This window comes from Schistocerca serialis, chromosome 10 (assembly GCF_023864345.2).
Source record: "Schistocerca serialis cubense isolate TAMUIC-IGC-003099 chromosome 10, iqSchSeri2.2, whole genome shotgun sequence".
In the NCBI taxonomy this organism is placed as follows: Eukaryota; Metazoa; Arthropoda; class Insecta; order Orthoptera; family Acrididae; genus Schistocerca; species Schistocerca serialis.
This window is the reverse complement of record NC_064647.1, coordinates 243472084-243498862: the sequence shown is the minus strand read 5'-3', so window position 1 is coordinate 243498862 and position 26779 is coordinate 243472084. Positions and strand designations below refer to the sequence as shown.

The following is a 26779-nucleotide window of genomic DNA, read 5'->3' as shown; positions in this document are numbered from 1 at the left end:
AAGAAAGATGTATAGAAATGTTTCCATGTGTAACAGGTTAAGAACCGAACATGGGCAGAGAATGTTTAACAAGTGAGAAAGGCATAATGTTGATTTTATTAACTCCTGTCTACACAATTTGTTCTGTATGAGCACCAGAGACATCAACAAGATGCTGATCCATAAAACGGCATGATCAACAGTTGCTTGCAGCAGTTCTGGTGGAATCTAAGCAACATATTCCTGTATAATGAACTTCAGGTCAGGTAGAGACTGAATGGGTCCCTGGTAAACACATTCTTTAGATATCCCCAGATCCATAAGTTTCAGGGCATCAGATCAGGTGATCTTGCAGGCCATGCATCTGGAAAACCTCTGGAGATAACACATTCGTAGAAGGTTGCATTAAGCAGATCTTTCACTGGGCCCTCTTGGTGTACTCTCTTCGAAAAAGAACAGACCGAGAATAAAAACGTTTGTGAATCTACATCATACAAAAATATACGGCAAGTGCAATGGCTCTTCACGTACAACATGTGGTTTAAAAGTATCAAAATTTGGCACTTCTGTGTATTCACTGCACACTTAAGTGTAAAATGTGCTTTGTCACTCCATAGAATATTACATGGCCACATGTCGTCAACTTGGATCCGTGCCAGACACTGAAGAGCAAATTCAGAACATCAGAACATTGCTGTAGATTATGAGTTTTCAGTGACTGCACCGCCTAGTTCATGTTTTGGTACCAGTATAGCCTAGATCTTGTGCTGGTAACAGTGTAAAACAGGCTGCAAAAATTTCTGCATGTTGGGACTATGGTGTGGACAATTCTCATGACACTGTATAAGCACTAGCACTACGTGGGGAACATGCTGCATGGTCAGTTACCTCGTCAATAACTTCCACCAGGATAGGAGCCTTCCTCTTACAGGTGTCACACAAAGCTTACCCGTGTTTTTAAATTTCATCATCTTCTTTAATCTGTTTAGTGATATCTGGCCTCTCCTCAAGCCCTTCAGTTGGTGATAATCTCTCAATGCAGCGCAGTAATTGCTGTTGTTCACGTAAAACAGTTTCACTGAAAGCACACGGTCTCTCTTATAGATAGCCCTACTATTTACTCACCTTGTCAAATGACAGTGTGGATATCATAGAAACAGTGTACAGCATCAAATTTGCACCTGGTGGCAAAAACTGGAACTAATTTTTTTCTGGCATAAATCGGGTCTGCAATCACACGTCAGCATATGTGCCGAGTTTTCCTGCCATGAGGCAATTACAGCCCACACTGGACCCCTGTGAATTGCTGCACTTTAATTATGAATATCTGATAGAAGTAAGTTCAGGTGTGCCTTAGGGAAGTATGTTGTGACCCTAGCTGTTCATGTGGTATGTTTATAACCTTTCAGACAATATTAATAGTAACCTTTGATATTTTGCAGATGATGAAGTTATCTATAATGAAGTATTGGCTGAAAAACATTTCTACAAATATTTAAATCGGATCTTGATATTATTTCACAGTGGTGCAAGGACTAGTGACCTGCTTTACATGTTCAGAAATGTACACTTTGGACTTCAAAAAACAGAAAGGTGTAGTATCCTATGACCATAATGTCAAGTGAGTCATAGTTGGAATTGGTCAACACATGCAAATACCTGGCTGTAACACTTTGTATGGATATGAAATTGAATGGTCACTTAGTTCAGTTGTAGGCACAGCAATGGGTAGAATTCAGTTCATTGGTAGATTATTAGGAAAATGCAAATACTCTACAAAGGCATTGATTACCAAATAGTTGTACAACCTATCCCAGAATACTGCTCAAGTGTGTGGGACTCATAACAAATGGCACTGACAGCAGATACTGAATATATACAGAGAAGGACAGCATGGATGATCAAAGGTTTTTCTATAGTATCTGGATTTTTCCAGATATTCTACATTGTCACTTGAAGCTCTGCACACTACACTTGTAGCTATTCAAAGCACTCAAGGGAAGAAGATCTGTAAGCTTGACAATGTGCCCGAGTACTGAAACAGAAACGCTGCACGAGCCACCGCGAACATCGCATAGGCCAGCATTATGCAGGGATCTGCTCTTACACAAGTGGTCCTTGCCACGCTAAGTGCATCAGCTACCTTTCTGGACTACACACACTTCTGATGATGGCAAAATGTCTGTACATCTGAGACAATATAAAACTATTGAACTAGTTTAGATTCTTATCATTACACTCAGAAGATACTGGACCTGAATACTGTGGTGCAATTAGTTTTGCAGACAACTAATTAGCTCAGGAGATAAGATTCTGTAAATCTGGAAGTCAAAAATTAATACCTAGCTAGTTTCTTTGTAGCCAATTTTTGCAAATTATGAGAAGGTATTAAGTTTCTCCTAAAATGTTATATTTTAATAGCTATTTGCTAAATAATTTAAATTTTGGGCACCACTAATTCTTATACTGAGCCATATTTCTGAAATATGTGTCGCAAACATTATAGCCCAAAATTTTCCAAGCACAATGGGGGTTTTACATTTCCAATAGCTCATATCTTAAGATAAATACCCTAAATTTGAACCAAAATTCAGGGAACACTGCAGATGAAGCTACACTGTCAACAAAATAATGTCTTGTTTTCTAGAGAAATACCATTATACAAATTATGTTGCACTTGGAATTATTAGTCTTAAAATTAAGTTTGATGGACTTTATATTATTCAACTTTTTGTTTTATTATTCAAATTATCAATTATATGTAATTAAACAAAACAAAGAAGTTGTTAATTCCTGCCAAGGGGCTTAGCTATAAATAGTGGGAATCGAAAGCTGACAGGGCAATCACACAGTGTTTCTGGTTGAATACAGTCTACACTATACATATTGCTGAACACTGTAGTAATGTGTGGCAGGTATGAATACTGTAATAGAATATGAGCATTCCATATTACAAAGAAAATAGCAGGCAAGCTTTTTTTGGGTTAGGAGGATTGTCAGGACATCACCATGGTAGGTGGTGTGAGTAAATAAACTGACCATAAGTTGTAATTAATTAATTCCAGTGTTTTTTTCCATACCTGATGTACCACAAATGATGTAATTTTAGAAACTCAGTTCACAGTGTTACCTGACCCTGAGTGAAATGATACAGAAAGGAATGGAAATGTTCCAGTAAAAAATCTGTTACAAGTGTCACTGCATACTACACACAGTATCATGAGAGCATACAGAGTAGGGGAAGATTTAATCTGCTAAACAAAATAAGGGAAGAGGAGTTAAGCTAAGTGAGAGACGAGAATGACAGAAGGGCATTAACCATGGAAAGGTGAGGATGGAATAAAAATAATATCACGAAAAGGATAGATTACTAATTGCCATATAGAGGAGATGTTTAGTCGCAGACAGGCACAATGAAAAGACTGCTATACATTTTAGCTTCCAGCCAAAAGGCTGTCTTCTGAAGTAGAAAACAATACACATTCACACAAGCACAACTCTGACATGCATGACCACTGTCTCTGGCTGCTGTGGCCAGACTGAGTTGTAACTGTGCCTGGTGGGAGTGTGGTGGGGGTTCAGAGGCAGCATGGGGCAAGTAGGGAGGGAGGGGGGATAGCAGAGTGGAGTGGGGGGAAGGTGAAGTGCTGCTTGTTGAAGCTTGCAGGGGCATGGTGGGGGCGGGATATAGCTGCTAGGTCCAGCTGGAGGTTGGGGGCAACAGAAAAGGGAGAAGTAGAGAAAGGGAAAAGGACTCGTGGATGCGGTGGTAAAACAGAAGGCTGTGTCGTGTTGGGGTGGGAGAAAGGAAGGGGAAAAGCTGGCATCGGTAGGAAGGATCCAGATGGTGCCTACCATAAGAAAGAGTGCTGTAACTATGACAAAAATAAATCACAACATATAAGGCAAAGTACAGAAGCCACTGAAGTGTGGGATACCATTAGAAATACAATGGTGGAAGGAACACGAACAGAAAACAGAGAAGTGAAAAGAACAAGGAATAAGAAAGCGTGGATGACTGGAAATATATTGGATAAAATGGATGAGCCCAGGAAACTGGAAACTGACAGTTTGGGAGAAGGGACGAGACAGTAGGATAAACTGAAATATGAACAAAGAAGGTCAACTGACCAGGCTAGAGAGGAATAGGTAGGGACACCAATGAGAAGAATTGGAAAACAAAGGCAAGCTGGAAGAAATGTACAGAACAGTGAAATCTTTAATGAATAGAGAAGTATGGAAAACAAGCAAACAAAAGCTGTTAAATAAATATGTGAACAAGACAGTATGTACAGAAGGGAAGTAAGTTTGGATGAATTATGTGAAAAAATTATATGGTGCACAGGCAGATAACAGAAACTGGTTTTGGAAGGTGAAGAGGGAAAGATGGGAACTGGAGAACAAGTCAAGAGCTCCGGGAAAAGAAAGCATTGGGCTGTGACAGAATACCATCTGAGGCAATGAAATGCATGGATCTAAACTCAGTAGCCAGATTCACTGATGTAGTAAGCAGAATTTATGGACAGGAATCTGGGCCCACGATCTACTTAAGATTACGATGGCTGTAATGAAAGTCCTTCTGAGGAGGATCGAAAGAAAACAGAAGAAAATACTGTGGAAGACCAGTACAGGTTAAGAAAGGGTAAAAGCAAGGAGATGCTATAGGCTCCATGACAGTGATTGGAGAAAGAATGATAGAAATGAACACAGAGGTGTGTAGTTGTTTTATTGACTGGAAGAAGGCATTCAATAGAGTCAACTGGTGATACAGCTGAGAATTTTAAAGACGATGGTACATACAGGAAAGATCAGAAAATTAATAAAAGGCATTTCAGAGCCCACATTTACTGTACTTTTCTCCCGTTTCGACCCATACTACCTCCTCTCAAAACATAGAATACTTTTTTAAACATTTTGTATATGCATCCCTAGACTTACACAACATCGAAAAAACATATTACCTCAGGCATTAATCTATTTGGAGTTTCTTTACGAAGGAGATCATACATGTTGGATGCATGAAACACTGCACATGGGGAACCTTCCACAAACTTACATTCAGCTTTAGGGAAAATATAGCCTCAAAACTGCACAATTTGTACTTACTCTGAATAAATAATATAGTTTGTAATACAAACCTCTCTTGTCTGTAAATAGTTGCCACAGTAGCAAGGGGGGACCGGTATTTTCTGACACCGGGTTCTGGCTGAGGGCCCTGTATTCGAGTCTTCGCAACATCAAATGGATTACTGGCTATGGATGCCAGCGTACCAGCTGCAAAGCCAATGCCCATTATGTGGTACAGATACAGCATTTCATCCTGCAGCACAGAGTAACTTAGATCAAACACTTACATCAAGTATCCTGTCTGTTTTCATTATAATATGTTTTTCACATGTCACACACCTGAGTCCATTAAATAGCAATTATAATGTAGTTATTGTGTGTCAGGGATGTTCTACGAGAGTTTAGACTGTAAAAGGAAACAAGATTTAAAAATAAAATGTTTATTTTATGTTCAGTTTCAGTGTTTTCCATGTGATGCTATTATATACACACAAGTCTGCCAAAATTCCACCATCCTTCTCATTGGGTATGAGGAGCTCTTTCTGAAATATCTTTGGTTTTGTTGTCATAGTAGCTGTTTCAGCTGTAACTATACTTATTCTGCAGCTCCATCTTTCAGATGAATTTACTCTAAAAAGGTTTGGTGACCCTCTGTTGTTTAAAACCATCATTTGGAACCTTCAGTAGAGATAAATTGTATTGAATTGTCACGTTCTGGTGCTCTGTGCTCTGCACTGTCACAGCTCTCATCTTGTAAAAAAAGCTCATGTAACAACAGAGGGAGGTCCAGGTAACAATTTGGACCACAAGCCTGATTAGACATCAGAGGATGACATCAAGCACAATGCTGAGAATGCGCTCTTTGAGTGATATGATGCAGAGCTTGGAAAATCACTCGGGGAAGAGGTACGTTTACACACGGGTGTGGCCAATGCAGCGCCCAACACTCAGTTGCATAGTATATGTGTCAATTTATGAGGGGTGTTAAAAGAGGAAGGGTACAAAACAAAACTGTGGATGTAATTGAAGCCTTTATTCAAAAGTAATTTCCAGAGGCTGAAACACAACTATCAGACACTGTTTCAACAGCTGAAGGATTCCCTGTTCCCAGAATTTCTGCGGCTGTGATGGGAGTCAGTCCTCCACTGTGTCCTGCAGTTCGTTGTCCGAGTCTAAGTACTTCCCTCCAAGATGTTCTTTTAGTGAACCAAACATACGGAAGCACGTGAAAGGCGCAGGATGACACGTCTGCATCTTCATCTACAAGGTGACAATTATTGAACTATATGAAATAAAATTGTTATAACTTCTGAATGGTTTGCATTAGGATGTCAAACTGCACGGTCAGCTGCGGGGCACGATGGGAATTAGTATGCACTATACGGCTTAGTTTAGCGACGAGTCGATTTTAATTTGGACGGGTTTGTCAATAATCAAAATTGGTGCACTAGGGGGACTGAGAATCCATATTTCACAATCGAGACTCTCTTCACCCTCAGTGGGTGACGGTGTGGTGCACAGTGTCCAGTCACGGAATAATTGGTGTGATATTCTTCGATGGCACAGTGACTACTGAACAGTATGTGAAAGTTTTGGAAGATGATTTCATCGGCATTATCCAAAGTGACCTCGATTTTGACAAGATGTGGTTTACGCAAGACGGAGCCCGACCCCACTAAAGCAGGAGAGTGTGTGATGTCCTGGAGGAGCACTTTCGGGGCCGCATTCTGGCTCTGGGGTACCCAGAGGCCACTGGCATGGGCCTCGATTGGCCACCACATTCTCCGGATCTGAACACTTGCGACTTCCTTTTGTGGGGCTATATCAAAACCAAGGTGTACAGCAACAGCCCCAAAACCATTGCTGAACTGAAAACAGCCATTCAGGAGGTCATCGACAGCACTGATGTTCCGACACTTCGGCGGGTAATGCACAATTCTGTTATTTGTCTGCGCCACATCGTCACCAATGGTGGCAGGTGTATCGAACGTGTCATAACCAAAATCTGAATATCTGTAGTGATGTTTATGTGTTAATAACATGTTTGCATGCCATAATTTGTAACTAATTTACGTTCTGTTTTCATATTGTTCAATGATTGTCACTCTGTACATCTATACTCTGCAAACCACATCTGGGCTGTAGGATGGATGCTCAAGTGCTCCCACTCAAAATTGGCCATTACACTTTGTGTGACCTCGAAGACGTGTGGACACGTGTTATCGTGGAACAGGATCACTCCCTCTACGAGCAGCCCAGACCTTTTGGTCTCAACGGATTTGCATAGGCTATGGATTGTCTCACAGTACACCCCACAGTTAACGGCTCTTCCCGTGCTCAAAGAATTCAATGAGTACCGGACCTCTGACGTCACAGAAGACTGTGAGCATCACCTGCCTGGTCAGGGCACAGCTTTGAATTTTTTAGTAGGAAGTGACGACATATGCTTTGACTGCATACTGTCCCGATTTCTCTATGGCTCGAAGTGATGGCAACAGTTCTTGTCACTGGCAACTATCTACTCCAGGAAAGCACGGTCCTCACGATAGCGGAACAGGTGTTGCAGTGCTCCATATGGAGCTCCTCCTGCGGTCTGTTACACTTCTTCGGAACCTACTGTGCACACACCTTCCGGTAACCCAACCTGGCATGCACGATCGTCTACACTGTTCCCCATCATCACAATCACCATTCGCATCGAGACAGGCCGATCACTTCTCCTCGAGTTGTTCACCTTGTCGATGAGTTTGGCCGTGATTACCGTGTTTGCCTGGCCTGTCACTCAAACACTCCTTACCTTCAAGAAAATGGCCACTAAAGATTATCACTGACTGGAAATATGACATCCTGCGATGAATATCGGCTGGTTTAACCCCTTTCACAGTGATAAATCTGATATTGCCTCACTGCTCCTTAATCGCTGAATCTTGCAATGTGAACACCACAATGTCCTCACACGCACTGCCGCATCAGACGGACCAGATGGACAGAATACAACTGCCTGCTTCTCACCAGTCACGAGTCTGTGTGTGTGCACAACCACGGCGGGCACTACATTTGTCCCCCTGGATGTCTCACTACATTTTCCCAAAGAGGCATATGCAAATTCCAACTGGTTTGGTTGTTGCAATGTTTCATACCTTTTTATTTGAGCACTGCGTAATCCCCTCACCACCACCTTTCATCCAGGGTTTACCATACCTCTCAAAGAGTGGAACGCTCCACACACTAGTGCACAGCATTCTCAGCAACGTGCCTGATGTCTAATTGAGGTTACAGTCCAAAATGTTACCTGCACCTCCTACTATTATTACATGTGCCTCTTTTCCAAGATGAGAACTGTATTAGTGTAGATCACAGAACACCAGACTGCAAGGATTCAGTACAGTTGACCTCTGCTAAAGCTAGAAAGAGCTGCTAGTTCTAAATAGTGGTTTTAACAAGTTACCACACATTTACATAGTTATATTTCTCAAGTCTTACCCCCTGGCAGAATAATACTGACAGTTGCTTGGAACAAACATTATGGCAATTTGGATGTGGTTGTTGTCAGTTTAGGAATCCTGATGTTAGTCTTGTCCCAAATTCCAGTAGAATAAAAATAATCTATATAAAGTGTATAGGTGTTTTTACAAATGGATCATTTATCAAGAATACGAAAGCTGCATAGTGCTGATTATCTAAAATGTTACCTACAATTCTATGTAGACTGTATAAATATTTGTCACCACATTCACACCATATATGTGCTCGACTTTTCACTTTATTGACTATATTAACTTTTAATGAATAGTTTGGAAATTTGTACAAATTTTTCATACACATAGGATTTCTGAGAATGTGGAAACAAAGAACTTACAGAAAATGGTCGAAGACGGCTCTTGAGCATCTTAAAGACACCGAAATACACCATATTGAAAATCCCATGACTAATTATAGTAGAAGACATTCCCCTGTTGAGGCCTTCCACACCATAGCCCTGCAAAGAATGTGAGAGTGCTTAATTAATATTTATAACACAAAAACAATCAATTATTGATACAATTATTTTATAGGATACATAAAAATCTACTCACCATACTCACCAAGCAGTGGCAGAACACACAAATAAAAGACTGTTGTGATTGGCAAGCTTTCGGAGCCGGTAGCTCCTTCTTCGGGCAGAAGGGGAAGGAATAAGGATGAAGGAAAAGGACTGGAAATGTCTAGGAAAAAGGGTAGATTTTGGGAAAGTCACCCAGAACTGCTGGTCAGGGGAGACTTACCGTACTGGATGAGAAGGAAAGACTGATTGTTGGGGACTGTATCGGATGAGATTTGTTTATTTTATTTATTTATTTATTTATTTCTTGTTCCGTAGATCCAGTTAGTGAGTCAATCACAAGGATATGGAACGTGTCAAATTGTACAGGTTTCAATTTAAACTTACAATAAATACAAGGGCATTTCAATGGCAAATTGTACATAGTTTAAGTAAGACATACTATAAATACAGTAACAGATACAATGTCAGCTAGATAACATAACTACCATTTGACAGAAAAAGGAGTTTCAAATAAAGGTTAAAGATAAGAGCACACAGTTAAATCAGATATTAGGCCTACAAGAGTAAATACATGTACAGCCAATCTGTTGTTACAAAAAGTGTGCTAATGCCCAAAACCTGAGACCTTACAGATGGAAGACAGGGTATTGTGCAAGACAGAGATTATTACTAAAACATTGTGCACAAGTTTATAAGAGTGAGAAGCTAAGTGCAATGTATGTAACATAGGTGGGAGCGGGCAGTGAAATATAGACAGGAAAGACAATGAAAGATGTTTGTGGTTATGTCATACAATCGCGCGTTTTACGACAGAATTGCGCAGGCCTCCAGGAAAAACAAAAATAAAAATTGGGTTTCAGACAAAAGGTACAATTGGTTGTAAGCTATGGCACAAAGTTGGCAACTACAGCAATAAATATATGGGATCTGGTGTTTATAAGATTAGCTGCCAGTACTGTGATAGATTTAACATCGGTCAGACAGGAAGAAATTTCCACTCGTTTTGGAGGACATACATACAGTCAAAACAAGAGCGCTTTCGCTACACATTTGGACAGAGCAAGACATTCAGTAGGATATATAGACAGTAATATGAAAGTGTTGCATAGGGCGTCAAAGGGATAGTTAAGAACCTGCTCGAAGAAATGGAAACTTATGTGCACAGAAAACAACAACCGGAATTACTGCTGAATGAACAGAAGGAGTTTAACCTGAATGCTCACTTTGATAAATTCAGAGACCTACTAGTTTGAATAGTGTGGAGCACCCCAGCAGATTGGCATGTGCCGGCCGCTGGCAACGAGGAGACTGGGCCGTCCTCCGTTAGCTCAGCCACAGGAAAACAAGGAAGTCATGCAGCGAAGCCATGACATATTTGCAATCAATGCCACACAGTAATATAATATTGATTATAGATTTTCTATTTTTAACTAAGAGGCACTACTTTATTAATTGTATTATGATTACGTTCACTGTTAACTGATCTCTTAGGATAGAAGATGTTGTGATTTTTTATTTTTATACTTTTTATATTGGCATTCAAAAAAGGTTTATGTTACCTACCCAGGCTAGGGGCTGTATTGTGTAGTATTTGTGCTTTTTATGGATTTCACGTATGAGTCCAATTTCACATATAGTATATCAGCAAATGTTTTTAATGTCAGATGCTCATTTAGCCAAAGGAAAATTTTTAACTAAAGACAGTGCATACTGCATTTTAATCTTTATACTGGCGACACTGTTTTACTATATACTCTAGCTGAAGTGCCCTCTGCTGGCATTAGGTTCTTGTATTAAGTACCTGACGCAATGTGAGTATTATCAGCATTTACCATGTACTCACATGTTTAACTTGACAATGATTTTTATCAGAATATTTCAACGGTATGTATGACTGCTATACACATATTATATTTTTATATTTCATGCATCACTAATACATGTATAGATTTAGTCTTAACTAATTGAACCTGGTCACTTAAACAACATTTATATCTACAACAGATCTTAAGATGGCCATAAGCCGAAACCGGTAATAATGTGTAAAGAAGTCTGTGTGAACAAGACAGACTTGAGAAAACAAAAGTGCCAAAAATAAAATGATTGCTGACTCATTTACAGACTTCATGTCTTTAATTGATAAAGATGCGAGAAATTAAAACGGAGTGAAGCAAAGAGTAGTTGCAATGAAGAAAACCTGAGACAGAAGAAATTAACCTAAATTAAGGCCACGTGAGTGGCAAGAACCAAGGACATGTTGTAGTGCTAGTTCCAACCAGCGGAGTTCTAAGAAACTGGTGTCTAAGGGAAGAATCCAGATGGCAAGCGTGGTGAAACAGGTGCCAATGCCACGAATGTCGTGTCGTAGAGCATCCTTTGCAACAGGATATTGTGAGTTCCCAGTATATACCCCGTGCCTATACCCATTCATTCTAATTGATAATTTGGTGGTAGTCATGCTGATGTAGAAGGCTAAACAGTCTTTACATAGTAGCCAGTACATGACGTGTCATTTCGTAGGTGGCTCTCACTTTGAAAGTATGTGTTTCGCCAGTTACAGGACTGTTATAAGTGGTGTTAGGAGGTTGCATAGGGCAGGTCTTCCAGTGGGGTGGTCACAGGGGTAGGAGCCACAGGGTAGGGAGATGGGTGTAGAAGGAGCATAGGGTCTAACAAGAATATTGCAGAGATTGGGAGGATGACGGAAAACTATTCTAGGTTCAGGCAGAATGGGTCTCATTTCAGGCCATGATTTTAGGAAACCATGGCCCTGTTGAAGTGGCTGATTAACACATTCCAGACCAGGATAATACTGAATCACCAATGGTGTGCTCAGAAGCTGTTTTGTGGAGGGATCAGCAGTACCAGGAATGGATGCGACGGCCTGGGAAATCTGCTTTTTTAACTAGGCTAGTGGGGTAATTGCGTGCAGTAAAGGCTGAGGTGAGAATGGTGGTATATTGCTGTAAAGAGTCTGCATCCGAGCAAATACACTACTGGCCATTAAAATTGCTACACCACGAAGATGACATGCTACAGTCATGAAATTTAACCGACAGGAAGATGATACAAACAAGGAAACCATGGCCCCAAACAAGGTTGGTGCCACTGGCGGCAACGTGCTGACATGAGGAAAGTTTCCAACCGATTTCTCATACACAAACAGCAGTTGACCGGCGTTGCCTGGTGAAACGTTGTTGTGATGCCTCGTGTAAGGAGGATAAATGCATACCATCACATTTCCGACTCCGATAAAGGTCGGATTGTAGCCTATCGCGATTGCAGTTTATCGTATCGCAACATTGCTGCTCGCGCTGGTCGAGATCCAATGACTGTTAGCATAATATGGAATCGGCGCGTTCAGGAGGGTAATACAGAACGCCGTGTTGGATCCCGAAGGCTTCCTATCACTAGCAGTCGAGATGACAGGCATCTTATCCACATGGCTGTAAAGGATCATGCAGCCACGTCTCAATCCCTGAGTCAAGAGATGGGGACGTTTGCAAGACAACAACCATCTGCACGAACAGTTCGGTAACGTTTGCAGCAGCATAGACTATCAGCTCGGACCATGGCTGCGGTTACCCTCGACACTGCATCACAGACAGGACTGCTTGCAATGGTGTACTCAACGATGAACCTGGGTGCACGAATGGCAAAACGTCATTTTTTTGGATGAATCCACGTTCTGTTTAGAGCATCATGATGGTCGCACCCGTGTTTGGTGACATCGCGGTGAACGCACATTGGAAGCGTGTATTCGTCATCGCCATACTGGCGTATCACCCGGCGTGATGGTATGGGGTGCCACTGGTTACACGTCTCAGTCACCTATTGTTCGCATTGACGGCACTTTGAACAGTGGACATTACACTTCAGATGTGTTATGACCCGTGGGTCTACCCCTCATTCGATCCCTGTGAAACCCTACATTTCAGCAGGATAATGCACGACCGCATGTTGCAGGTCCTGTACGGGTCTTTCTGGATACAGAAAATGATCGACTGCTGCCCTGGCCAGCACATTCTCCAGATCTCTCACCAATTGAAAATGTCTGGTCAATGGTGGCCGAGCAACTGGCTCGTCACAATATGCCAGTCAGTACTCTTGATGAACTGTGGTATCGCGTTGAAGCTGCATGGGCAGCTGTACCTGTACACGCCATCCAAGCTTTGTTTGGCTCAATGCCCAGACGTATCAAGTTCATTATTACAGCCAGAGGTGGTTGTTCGGGGTACTGATATCTCAGGATGTATGCACCCAAATTGCGTGAAAATGTAATCACATGTCAGTTCTAGTATAATATATCTGTCCAATGAATACCCGTTTATCATCTGCATTTCTTATTGGTGTAGCAATTGTAATGGCCAGAAGTGTATGTTTGCCTCAGATGCAAAGGTTGTATGGGAAGGAATGTTCGACATGGAAAGGATGGCAACTGTCAAAATGTAAGCACTGTTGTTTGTTGGTAGGTTTAATGTGGACGGAAGTGTGTAGCTGGCCTTCAGTGAGGACGAGATCAACAGATGTCATCAATGTATCTACACCAAACCAAACTGCAAACCTTTTAGCAGTTTATTCAGGTTTAATCTACAGTTCATAACCAATAGATTGTGGTCAGAGTCCACATCTGCTCCTGGAAATGCCTTACAATTTGAAACCTGGTTCGTGAATCTCTGTCTTACCATTATATAATCTATCTGAGACCTTCCAGTATCTCCAGGCTTCTTCCATGTATAGAACCTTCTTTTATGATTCATGAACCAAGTGTTAGCTATGATTAACTTACAGTGCAAAATTCTACCAGGCGGCTTCCTCTTTCATTCCTTACTCCCATTCCATATTCACCTACTATGTTTCCTTCTCTTCCTTTTCCTACCATCAGGTTCCAGTCACCCATGACTATTAAATTTTCGTCTCCCTTCACTTTCTGAATAATTTATTTTATCTCATCATACATTTCATCAATTTCTTCATCATCTGCAGAGCTAGTTGGCATATAAACTTGTACTACTGTAGTAAGTATGGGCTTCGTGTCTATCTTGGCCACAATAATGCGTTCACTATGCTGTTTGTAGTAACTTACCCGTACTCCTATTTTTTTATTCATTATTAAACTTACTTCTGCATTACCCCTATTTGATTTTGTATTTATAACCCTGTATTCACCTGACCACAAATCTTGTTCCTCCTGCCACCGAACTTCACTAATTCCCACTATATCTAACTTTAACCTATCCATTTCCCTTTTTAAATTTCTAACCTACCTGCAAAATTATTATTTTTTTATTTTTTATATTTTTGTACAAATCATTTACGTGCAAGAAGAGATACACTGTTTTCTGAATGTCCTGGCAAATATGAGATTTGGCACTTAGAACTTTTTACACTTCCACTTTTCAACAAAGAAAAGAAGTGAAAACTTTGAGGTTTGCCAGTGACATTGTAATTCTGTAACAGATAGCAAAGGACTTGAAGGGAATGGACAGTGTCTTCAAAGGTGGGTATAATATGAACATCAACAAAAGCAAAACAAGGGTGATGGAATGTAGTGAAATTAAATCAGGTGATGCTGAGGGAATTATACAAGAAAATGAGACACTAAAAGTAGTAGATGAGTTTTGCTATTTGGGCTGAGTAAGAAGTGATGGTAGCTGAAGTAGAGAGGATATAAAATACAGACTGGCAATGACAAGAAAAGCATTTCTTAAGAAGAGAAATTTGTTAACATTGAATGTAGATTTAAGTGTTAGGAAGTCTTTTCTGAAAGTATTTGCTTGGAGTGTAGCCATTGATGGAAATGAAACATGGATGATAAACAGTTTAGGCAAGAAGAGCATAGAAGCTATTGACTTGTGATGCTACAGAAGAATGCTGAAGATTAGGTGGGTAGATTGCGTAACTGATGAGGTACTTGATAGGATTGGGGAAAAAAGAAATTTGTGCCACGACCTGACTAGAATAAGGGGTTGGTTGATAGGACACAATCTGAAACATCAAGGGATCACCAACTTAGTATTAGAGGGAGATGGGAGGGGGGGAGGGGAGATCATAGGAGGAGACCAAGAGATGAATACAGTAAGCAGATTCAGAAGGATGTATGTTGCAGTAGTTATTCAGAGATGATGAGGCTTGCACAGGATTAAGTAGCATGGAGAACTGCATCAAATCAGTCTTCACACTAAAGATCAGAACAACAACAATGTGCTAGAAGTGCAGATATGAACACACAAAATTTTCATTGGCTCTTCTAATTTCTAATTAGAATTGTAATTTGTTGCCCACAGTTGTGCCTTGGCAGTCAGAGACAGGGTTCACGTGTGTGTGTGTGTGTGTGTGTGTGTGTGTGTGTGTGTGTGTGTGTCTGTCTTAATTTAGAAGTAGACTTTTTGGCCATTGACCGAAACCTTACTTGTTTAGCAGTCATTTTGTTGTGCCTGTCTTTGACTCGACATTTCCAATATATAGAGAAGCAATCTATTATTTTCATAACATTTTCGTTATTCCATCCGCAAATTTCCATTGTCTAATTATAAGAGTAATGTTTTAGGAGTGAAGTGAGATTTTGATATGTGTTGACAGAATAGTAAATAACTTGAAAAGCTGTTATGTTTGAGAGAATCATTATACTGTAAACACAATATTTTGAGTGTTTAAATATCCATTAAGCAGTGGCAGAACACACACATAAAAAACTCTTGTGATTGGCAAGTTTTCAGAACCAGTGGCTCCTTCTTCAGGCAGAAGGGTTGAAGGGGAAGGAAGAAGGGTGAAGGAAAAAAGGACTGGAGAGGTCTAGGAAAAAGGCTAGATTTTGGGAAAGTCACCCAGAACTGTGGGTCAGGGGAGACTTACCGTACGAGATGAGAAGGAAAGACTGATTGCTGAAGACTGTATCGGATGAGATTTGAAAACCTGAGACCTTAAAGATGGAAGACACGGTAATATGCAAGACACAGATTACTACTAAAATATTGTGCATGAATTAATAAGAGTGAGAAGCTAAGTGCATTGTACGTAACAGAGGTTGGAGGGGGCAGTGGAAAATAGACAGGAAAAACAATGAAAGATGTAGGAAATTAAAACAGAGTGAAGCAAAGACTAGTTAAAGTGAAGAAAAGCTGAGATGGAAGAAATTAACCTAAATTAAGGTCATGGGGGTGGCGAGAACCAAGGACGTGTTGTAGTGCTAGTTCCCACCTGCGGAGTTCTGAGAAACTAGTGTCTGAGGGAAGAATCCAGGTGGCACGCGTGGTGAAACAGGTGCTGATGTCATGAATGTCATGTCATAGAACATGCTTTGCAACAGGATACTGTGAGTTCCCAGTATATACCATGTGCCTATGCCCATTCATCCTAATTACTAGTTTGATGGTAGTCATGCAGATATAGAAGGCTGAACAGTGTTTACATAACAGCTGGTATATGACGTGTCATTTCGTAGGTGGCTCTCCCTTTGAAAGTATGTGTTTCGCCAGTTACAGGACTGTTATAAGTGGTGTTAGGAGGTTGCATAGGGCAGGTCTTCCAGTGGGGTGGTCACAGGGGTAGGAGCCACAGGGTAGGGAGATAGGTGTAGAAGGAGCATAGGGTCTAACAAGAATATTGCAGAGATTGGGAGGACGACGGAAAACTATTCTAGGTTCAGACAGAATGGGCCTCATTTCAGGGCATGATTTTAGGAAATCATGGCCCTGTCGAAGTAGCTGACTAACACATTCAAGACCAGGATAATACTGAATCACAAATGGTGTGCTCCGAAGCTGTTTTGCAGAGGGATCGGAAGTATCAGGATTGGATGCGACAGCTTAGGTAATCTGCTTTTTTAACTAGGCTGGTGGGGTAATTATGTGCAGTAAAGGCTGAGCTGAGAATGGTGGTATATTGCTGTTAAGAGTCTGCATCTGGACAAATATGTTTGCCTCGGATGCGAAGGCTGTATGGGAGGGAACGTTTAAAATGGAAATGATGGCAACTGTCAAAATGTAAGTACTGTTATTTATTGGTATTTTAATGTGGAAGGAAGTTGGTAGTTGGCCTTGTGACGACGAGAATAACATCAAGGAAAGTGGCGTGGGTTTCAGAATATGACCATGTGAAACTTGATTGGGAGAAGGTATTCAGGGATTCCAGGAATTGTAGCAGGTCAGCCTCACCATGAGTCCATATGGTAAAGATGTCATCAATGTATCTAAATCAAACCAGGGGGCGAAGACATTGATCCCAGGAAAGCCCCTTTCCAAGCGACCCATGAAAAGGTTGGCATAGGAAGGAGCCATTCGGGTTCCCATGGCCATACCCCTGATCTGTTTGTGTGTCTGCCCCTAAAAGGTGAAGTATTTGTTGGTAAGTACAAAGCTGATTAAGGTGAGTAGCAAGGATGTCGAAAGTTGAGAATCAGGTGGGCACTGACTGAGGAAATGTTCAGCAGCAGACATCCCATGTATTTGTGGGATGTTGGTATAGAGGGAAGTGGCATCAATGGTGACATGCAAGGTGGGAGTGGGATGGGTATGGATTTTAGACGATCTAGGAAATGGTTAGTATCTTTGATTTAGGAGGAGAGTTGTTGTACTATGGGTTACAGGTGTTGATTGACTAAGGCAGATATACGTTTGGTGGGTGGTTTGAAGCCAGCAACTGTAAGAGGGCCAGGATGATTGGGGTTGTCCTCTGCAGAACTCCAGGCTCTATGTTCCCTAAAAGCTGATGACTCCATCATTATCCTCCCAGCATCACTGTGTTACTTGACTAAAGGGAATATGCTAATGATCTACGCCAACTGTCTGACAACTCTACATACTGCGTCTGCCATCAAGATCTCATCCCTGTGATGAAACTGACCTGCAGATCCTCCTTAAAACCTCACAAGGACTAACACCTCAATCAATAGAACTTTTCATGCCACCTAAACCACACACCCCCATCTTTTACCTTTTTCCTAAGATCCACAAACCCAATCATCCTGGCTGTCGTATAGTTGCTTCAAACCACCCACCAAACCTATATCTGCCTTAAGTGAAACACCTGCCACCCATAGTACAAAAACTCCATCTTACATCAGATACCAACCATTTCCTAGATCGTCTGAAATCCGTGCCCGTCCCACTCCCACTACACACTTTGCTTGTCACCACTGATGCCACCTCCCTCTATACCAACATCTTCCATGTACATGGTCTGTCTGCTGCTGAACATTTCCTCAGACAGTGCCCAACTGATTCCAAACCTATGACATCCTTCCTACTAACCTTAATCAAATTTATACTTACAAACAACTACTTCATCTTTGAGGGGCAGACATACAAACTGATTAGGGGTACGGCCATGGGAACCAAGATGGCTCCTTCCTATGCCAGACTTTTCGTGGGTTGCTTGGAAGGGGCTTCCCTGGGATGCATAAGTCATCAGCCCCTGGTTTGGTTTCGGTACATTGATGACATCTGTTGATCTCGTCCTCACTGAAGGCCAGCTACACACTTCCGTCCACATTAAATCTACCAACAAACAACAGTACTTACATTTTGACAGTTGCCATCCTTTCCATGTCGAACATTCCTTCCCATACAACCTTGGCATCTGGGGATTTGAGGAGATGGGACCTGGATAAACTGAAATAACCAGAGGTTGTACAGAGTTTCAGGGAGAGCATTAGCTAACGATTGACAGGAATGGGGGAAAGAAATACAGAAGAAGAAGAATGGGTAGGTTTGAGAGATGAAATAGTGAAGGCAGCAAAGGATCAAGTAGGTAAAAAGATAAGGGTTAATAGAAATCCTTGGGTAACAGAAGAGATATTGCATTTAATTGATGAAAGGAGAAAATATAAAAATGCAGTAAATGAAGCAGGCAAAAAGGAATACAAAAGTCTCAAAAATGAGATCCACAGGAAGTGCAAAATGGCTAAGCAGGGATGGCGAGAGGACAAATGTGAGGATGTAGAGGCATCTCTCACTAGGGGTAACATAGATACTGCCTACAGGAAAATTAGAGAAACTTTTGGTGAAAAGAGAATGAATTGTAGGAATATCAAGAGCTCATTCTGAAAACTAGTTCCAAGCAAAGAAGAGAAAGCAGAAAGGTGGAAGGAGTATATAGAGGGTCTGTACAAGGATGATGTACTTGAGGACAACATTATAGAAATGGAAGAGGATCTAGATGAAGATGAAGTGGGAGATATGATACTGCGTGAAGAGTTTGACAGAGCACTGAAAGACCTAGGCCAAAACAAGGCCCTGGGAGTAGACAACATTCCATTAGAGCTACTGATGGCCTTGGGAGAGCCAGCCTTGACAAAACTCTACCATCTGGTGAGCAAGATGTATGCATTGAACTTACATGGAATGGGTTCATAGCTTTGGCTGATGGAAGTCCTGGGCCTAGCACTGGTTGGCATTCTCTCCACGATATGACACTTGGCATAAGTCTAAGGACACCCAACAGAGCACCAAGTACAGAACAGCACTGAAAATGCTTTTTTTGAAAAAATGGCACTTAACATGTTTTTTCCATTTTCAATCTACATTGATTCATCCATCTTTAAATATCAGCATGCAACTGATGTCAACCGTAATTTTTAAAAATTCCATATAACATTAGGAAACAAGGTCGCTTATTCTATAGTAATATACCAGGCGATCAAAAAGTCAGTATAAATTTGAAAACTTAATAAACCACAGAATAATGTAGATAGAGAGGTAAAAATTGACACACATGCTTGGAATGACATGGGGTTTTATTAGGGGGGGGAGGGGGGGGGGGAAGTTCACAAAATGTCCGACGGATGGCTCTGGACAGCAAAATGTCAGTGACTGCACATGACAATCGTGTATAAAAGGAGCTGTAATGAGAGAGAGAATCAGATGCGCCAGCAGTCGCAGCATGTTGACTTTACCTGAAAAGGGGCTTTTAGTGAAGTTGTATTATCAGAATGGGGAATGTGCTAGTTCAGTGTTACAATCCTATTGCCATATGAAGGGGATTCGAACGGGTAAAGGTCCATTGACAAATGCAGCTGTGGCGAGAATGACTTCGAAGTTCGAAGCCACAGGTTGTTTAGACAATAGACCCCATAATCGCCAACCGAGCACAAGGCGTAATGCTGCAGAGACGGTTCAGTAAGAAATGGAGACTGTAGCGGGTTCGTCTATGCACGGGGAAGTCAGCGCTCGTGCAGTTGCACGTCGCACCGGCATTCCATACAGTACTGTTTGGATGGCACTTAGACGTACCCTCCGATGCTATCTGTACAAAATCCATCGGCATCATGAACTGTTACCTGGCGGTTTAGTGAAGCGGAGTGCATTTGCGGTGTGGGCGTTTCAAAAGATGGCGGAAGATGACGATTGGTTGAGTAAAGTGTTGTGGACCGACGAAGCTCATTTCATGCTCCGAGGGTCTGTCAACGCCCACAACTGCAGAATTTGGGCTACCGAAAATCCTAGAACTGTCGTGGAAACTCCACTGCACGACGAGAAAGTGACGGTATGGGTTGGATTTACCACATCTACCATTATCGGGCCTTTTTTCTTTGAGGAAATGCGTGATTCTGGTTTTGTAACTGCTGCCGTGACGGGTGAGAAGTATGCCGATATGTTACAGAATCAAATCATCCCCAGCCTGGCTGATAAACACCAGCTGGAACGTACAATGTTTATGCGGGATGGCGCTCCACCCCATATTGCTAGACACGTGAAAGATCTCTTGCAAGTGTCGTTTGGTGACGATCGTGTGCTCAGCCGCCACTTTCGTCATGCTTGGCCTCCCAGGTACCCAGACCTCAGTCCGTGCTATTATTGGCTTTGGGGTTACCTGAAGTCGTAAATGTATCGTGATCGACCGACATCTCTAGGGCTGCTGAAAGGCAACATCCGACGCCAATGCCCCACCATACGTCCGGACATGCTTTACAGTGCTGTTCACAACATTATTCCTCAGCTACAGCTATTGTTGAGGAATGATGGTGGGCATATTGATCATTTCCTGTAAAGAACATCATCTTTGCTTTGTCTTACTTTGTTATGCTAATTATTGCTATTCTGATCAGATGAAGCGCCATCTGTCGGACATTTTTTGAACTTTTGTATTTTTTGCTCTAATAAAACCCCATGTCATTCCAAGCATTTGTGTCAATTTGTACCTCTCTATTTACATTATTCCATGATTTATTCAGTTTTTAAATTTATACTAACATTTTGATCACCCGGTATATACTATAAACTGAAGTGTATCACAAACAAATGGATGTATATAAATAAAAGAACACTACACAAGAACAACTACATAATCCTTGAATGATGCTACAATCAGTCTTACAAATTACATGGTAATTAAAATCAGCTTTCACACATTTTTGAAATTCAAGTGTATAAAAAGCCTTTTCTTTCAGCTACTTCTAGCAGAGAGACCTGATGTGCCTGTGACGGTAATTTCTTAAAATGCTTTATACATAGACATTCATAGTTGTACTGCATTTTTTAAGGCTGGTTATACGTATATCTACTTTTAATGTTTGGCAATTTATGAATACATTGCCTTAGGCTATTTCTGTTAGGGTCTTCTTTTATACACAAGAGACTAGTGTGTGTGAAAGTCTGCATCAAAGAACACCACTGCTCTTTCTTAATGCTTCCACAATGCCACAGTGGTGTAGATGATTACATTAGCTCGATACAAGCAAATACTTGAGGCACTTCTTTACTGCCAGTTTTGGGGAGCCCTGTAAGTGATTACATTATCTTTGGAAGCAAAAGTCCTCGTCTGTCACAACGATTACTCAAACAGCACCGGTCCCTCTTTTAGTCATGACTGCATTCATTGCTTTATATTCCCAGTTTGCATTAAGAGATGAACTGTTCAACAAAATATCCTTAATATTCTTAGTCAAATGTTAATAACTTTAGTTAGTTATTCTGTGTGAATGTAGATTCTTTTGTTGCAGCCTCCATTCAGACTACACATATCGCTCACTTTGAGAATGTCGACCACACACAAAAATCATTATTGAAAACTGATGCAAACTCACTCTGCTCAAAAGTTCTCAAAACATTACCAAATAAAATGTAATTGCTCCCAAAGCACAACTGAAGAGGTTGGGCTAGACTAGCAGCAGCTCTCAGAATGGACCGATACGGCTTAAGAAAGCTGTGTGCGTTGGCTACCTTGTTGCTGACGATCTTCTTTAGGACGTCCCACGTGCTGGGCGCCTTCTCCACAGGTGACCTGTCTGCCATCAGGGTCACTTTCACATGCTCGAATGGATTCATCACAATCGCTTCGGTCACACCGACACACAACCCTGCTGTAAAATATGTCTGAAACATGTCACATTTCAAAACATTTATTACTTTTGTTCATCATATACCGTTGTGCAACTTTATACCTTTGTAGATAAATATGCAATAAAAGACATTAGAAACCAGTCGATTAATCTAGTTATTTTCTTTGGAGTGGACAATTCTCTACAGAGTGTTAAAAAAAGAATGACCTGACTTCAAAACTCCAATTCCAAAATAATCACAAAATCTTAAAGTTTTAGCTATGCTATTACAAATGCTCTTCGTGCCCCACAGCAGGAGCACAAACTGCATCTAGACAATAGCTAAATTCATCACAATGCATCTGCTTTTACAGAAGTTGTGGCAGCTAATATTCTATTCTTCACTTCTACTATGCCATGACATAAAGGAAGGATCATCACACCTTCCTTCACATATCCCTATAAGAAAAAAATTTCAGGGGGTCATGTCTGGCGATCTTGGAGACCACAAATGTAGAACAGCATCTCTGGGTCCCCGTGCACCCTATCCAGCATTGAGACACAATGTCATTGAGAAACTGACATACATTGTTTTTGCAGTGTGGTGGAGCTCGATCCTGGTGGGAAATGAAGTCATTGGAGCCCTCTAGAAATTTTGGAAAAAGCCAATTCTGCAGCATTTGAAGACAGCTCACTCCAGTCATAGTGTTTTCCTCATAAAAAGAAGGCACAAAAAATGTTCACTTCAGCTGAGTCTCTTTCATACTCAACAGAGTCATGAGGGTTCTGGAGACCCATATGCGCACGTTTGTTGATTTATTTTACTGCTAAAATGAAATGTTGCTTCATCACAGAAAATTAACCGTGGTAAAAATGTATCGTCTTTCATGTCCTTTAGCAGATGGGTGTATACATGGACAAGGAAAAAAAATTCCCAGATTTCACGGTTAAAAATACACTTTTTCCATGTTAAGTGACAGTATACTTTTCCTCAGAACTGCAAAACTTATCAGTCGTTTGAATGGTTATGGTTTCATACACCAGCGTAGAATTTCCCAACACTTTAGAAAATGAAACTCAGGGGGAAAAAAAAAACACATTTTGGAAAGATGTCTCATGTGCAGCAACATGTCTGATGGGCAGCAACATGTACACAGCATATTTTCGTATTTCGAAAGTGTAAATTCGAATTCCACCAAACACCGCACGTTACTTTCCCAAGCATTGAAATCGAGATTGCATTGCGCTTATGTAAACCAGTCATAGCTCATGTCACGTGATCTTGCCAGCCTGTGACAGCGGCTGTTCAGAGCATAGGGCACATGATGTAGTCGGCCAATAGCAACATCACTGTTAAGTAGCGAGAACACACAAATAGGAAAAGTTAATGCTTTAAATTAATATACATAGTGTTACTACAAGAAAAGTAAAGTTTCACATATAATATTGGTCTCTAAGATTAATAAGCTGCAAGAGAAGCTAAGCTTTCACATATAATGTTGATCTTTTTTGTGCGTATTACACTTAAAGAAAGATACAACACACAAATGTGCCAGTAAAATTTTTAACGACTACATAAATGTCTTATCCTCTGGGCTCGAAATTATTCTAAATGGTCGTCCTCAAAGAGTTGATTTTTAAATGAGAGTCAAACGCTCTGTGATTTAAAAAATTCATCGTACATTCTCACACATAGTTCATCTTGTGTAAAAGGAAATTTACTTTGAAAGTAACGCTTCTCAAACCACCACTCGCAATATTTTCCCGCAACCTGTTAGAAATAGGCTTGTTTCAGCAGTTGCCAGAGAGCGCCAGATAATAGGCGTCACTGTGCTTGCGCAGCTATGATGACGCAGGAAGCCTGTATGTTCGTATGTGTAAAACATTAGAAGATCTTACATTATGTCATTAAAGAAACAAGACATCAGAGGATACTCCTAGAACATCGGAAATTCGTGAACCATACAAAAATGCATAATTCGTCGTAAAGTGCACATGCGTATGTCCAGAGTCGGATGTGAATTTTCTTGGAGTACCAGTACCGTATTAACTCATGTTTGGTTCCTTATAATGGCATAATGCGATACGTGCTAGAAGATGAAAACGTGCACTTGAAATGCAGCGAACATTTGAAACTAGCCAATTGTGTGGATTTAAACATGTCGTTTCAAATAAATGGGCTGCCTCAGTGGAAAAGATTAACGAAAGCCAAATTTCTTTAGCAAACCGACAAATATAACTTCATTGTTCTGCGAGGCAATTAATGCTTGACTGTCAGAAAGGTGGACATAAAATAAAATCTGAAACTAATAACTTATTATAGCCTTGGGTAATTATGTGAATGTATTTTAATTCACCTGATAGCTCCCAGCCATAGAAATCCGTTTCGTTTTCATTTGACGTGACAGCAATGAACGAAGAGGAAACAGCAGAATCACTAAACGTAAACACAGGTCACGTGGAGACTACTCACCTCCGCACTACAACTCCGACTGCTTTGTTGATGAGTCCCGGATCTACGACATTTCCGAACCGGGGCAATACTAGATACTGGCACCCCCCTTTCCTCAAGCGTTTGAGGTAGGCCGAAAAAAAAAAAAAAAATTCGACTTTTCAAAAATATGTTTATTTTGTAGCACACATCTTTCTGTAGAGTCTGATACATAAGACATATATGTAAGACATATACGTTAGAGGAAATGTAAGACATGTTATTTGGCCTAAAGTGTGTCAAAGTGCAGTGCCATGCCTCTTCACACAGCAGTCTTCTATCGCACGTCACTGTATTTCACTCTGTGGGACTCAAATGTGTAATATTTTGTAATGGGTGCCATCAAACTACATTCAGGACAGTGGAAATTAAATGCCCTGTGGTGCCTCTATTGCTCCCAACTTGCAATTAATAGCGGATGGGATTAATTGGAACCTGGAGAACAAGAACTCTTCAGAAAATTTGCACTCTTTATTACCTACTATCTAATAACTTGCTGTTTTATGAGACATCAAATTAAATATAACATACATAAAACCAGTAAAAACAAGAGACAAAAAGGATAGTAACATTTCTTCCATCCTTAACTCATAGCATTTTTTTCTCTCTAATCTTGCTATAGCTTTACATGGAGTGATTTCCTTTCTGGGAAAGGATCTATTAAATATTGAAAAAGCCGCTAAAACAATAGTATCCAAGACTGATGTGGTTTCTCGATCTGATTACATGTATTTTCTCACTGTCTGCTAAATAAAACGAAACAAGCCTGCCTAATACTGCAGCAATTGTAAACCAAATAAACGAGACTGTTTTGGCACAAATGGTCACCTTTATAACGCAACTCAATTCACAAAGTATCAATATCAGATGCCTATTAGGCGTACTACAAGCAAAAAGTTTTATATTAGGAAATAGTTTCACATTTCATTCACATGCTCTAGCTTCTGAAGAACGAGATCAAAAAGCAGTAGTACGAAATTTTCATATAAATTTGGAAACGTCATATTATTCCATAATTTATGTGATGCCCCAGTTTCTCCTCCATCATCTTCTAACAAACAATCTTCTCATCACTAATTCTGTAACTATTCCCGCCAGTGTCAAAATGTATTCTCCGGTTACCTTCACTAACCCTGTTACAATCACTGTTTTAGTTATCCCGCATTTATTCTTCGGTTAGGTGTTATTACGTGTTCATACAACGTGTTTTCTGTGCTACTCCCAGAATATAACTTTAGCATCTGCTAGCTGGGGACTGTACAAATGGCCTTTACTAGTGTAGCGGTCTGGCCAAATATTTTCTGTCAAAATTTCATTTTCTTAGATACAACAAGAAGATAATACGTGATATTTCTTGCCTGTTACTCCTGTTAATCGTTTATTTCCACTCTGGTAGTCTGAATCTATGGATTTTGTTAGTAATTATAGCAATGCTGATCATTCTCAAACCCAGTCAACCACATTGGCTTTCACCCGTTTGGTTTTATTCCGCTCAACTCGTATAGCCCCGTCCCCTTTTGTCTGCAGGAAAGTTTATCTCTAGATGCCACAGGGATTCCCATAACAGAGACATCATGTACACTAGGAACGCATTAAAAAAAAACTTACGATTCATTCAGGATCATCTTAGAATTTGTTCAAAAATGTTCAAAAACCAACAGGGATGTGTTTCAAAATCATACGAATAATCGACAGACCAACATGCGCTGGATGCTAGGCGTTTTGTGAAACATGGTCTTTTTCCTCAAGAATATGAATTTGCCCTCCCCCCTCCCCTGAATTTGCCGCCCAGGGTAGATACCCCAGTTTGTCCCCCGACCCCTAGAGCCAGGCCTGTTGACCATGCGTGAATCTGGCAGCTTAGATGTGCCAGTAAAATTTTTCTGAGTAGTATTGGCTGCTTGCTGCTATTGCTTATACAGCTAACTTCCACACTTCT

At 40.8% G+C, this 26779-nt stretch overlaps 1 protein-coding gene across 6 annotated transcripts in view; it reads right to left on the bottom strand.

The window, feature by feature from the left end:
• Positions 1-26779, bottom strand: part of LOC126425120 (mitochondrial 2-oxodicarboxylate carrier-like) — a 102148-nt gene that overhangs the window by 16898 nt on the left and 58471 nt on the right. For all 6 annotated transcript variants that reach the window (XM_050088054.1, XM_050088052.1, XM_050088050.1 and 3 more), the window contains 3 exons: positions 22252-22404; positions 8906-9025; positions 5118-5299 (listed from right to left, as the gene is read on the bottom strand). In XM_050088054.1, coding sequence (XP_049944011.1) covers positions 5118-5299; positions 8906-9025; positions 22252-22404 — 455 coding nt within the window. The remainder of the gene's footprint in view (positions 1-5117; positions 5300-8905; positions 9026-22251; positions 22405-26779) is intronic.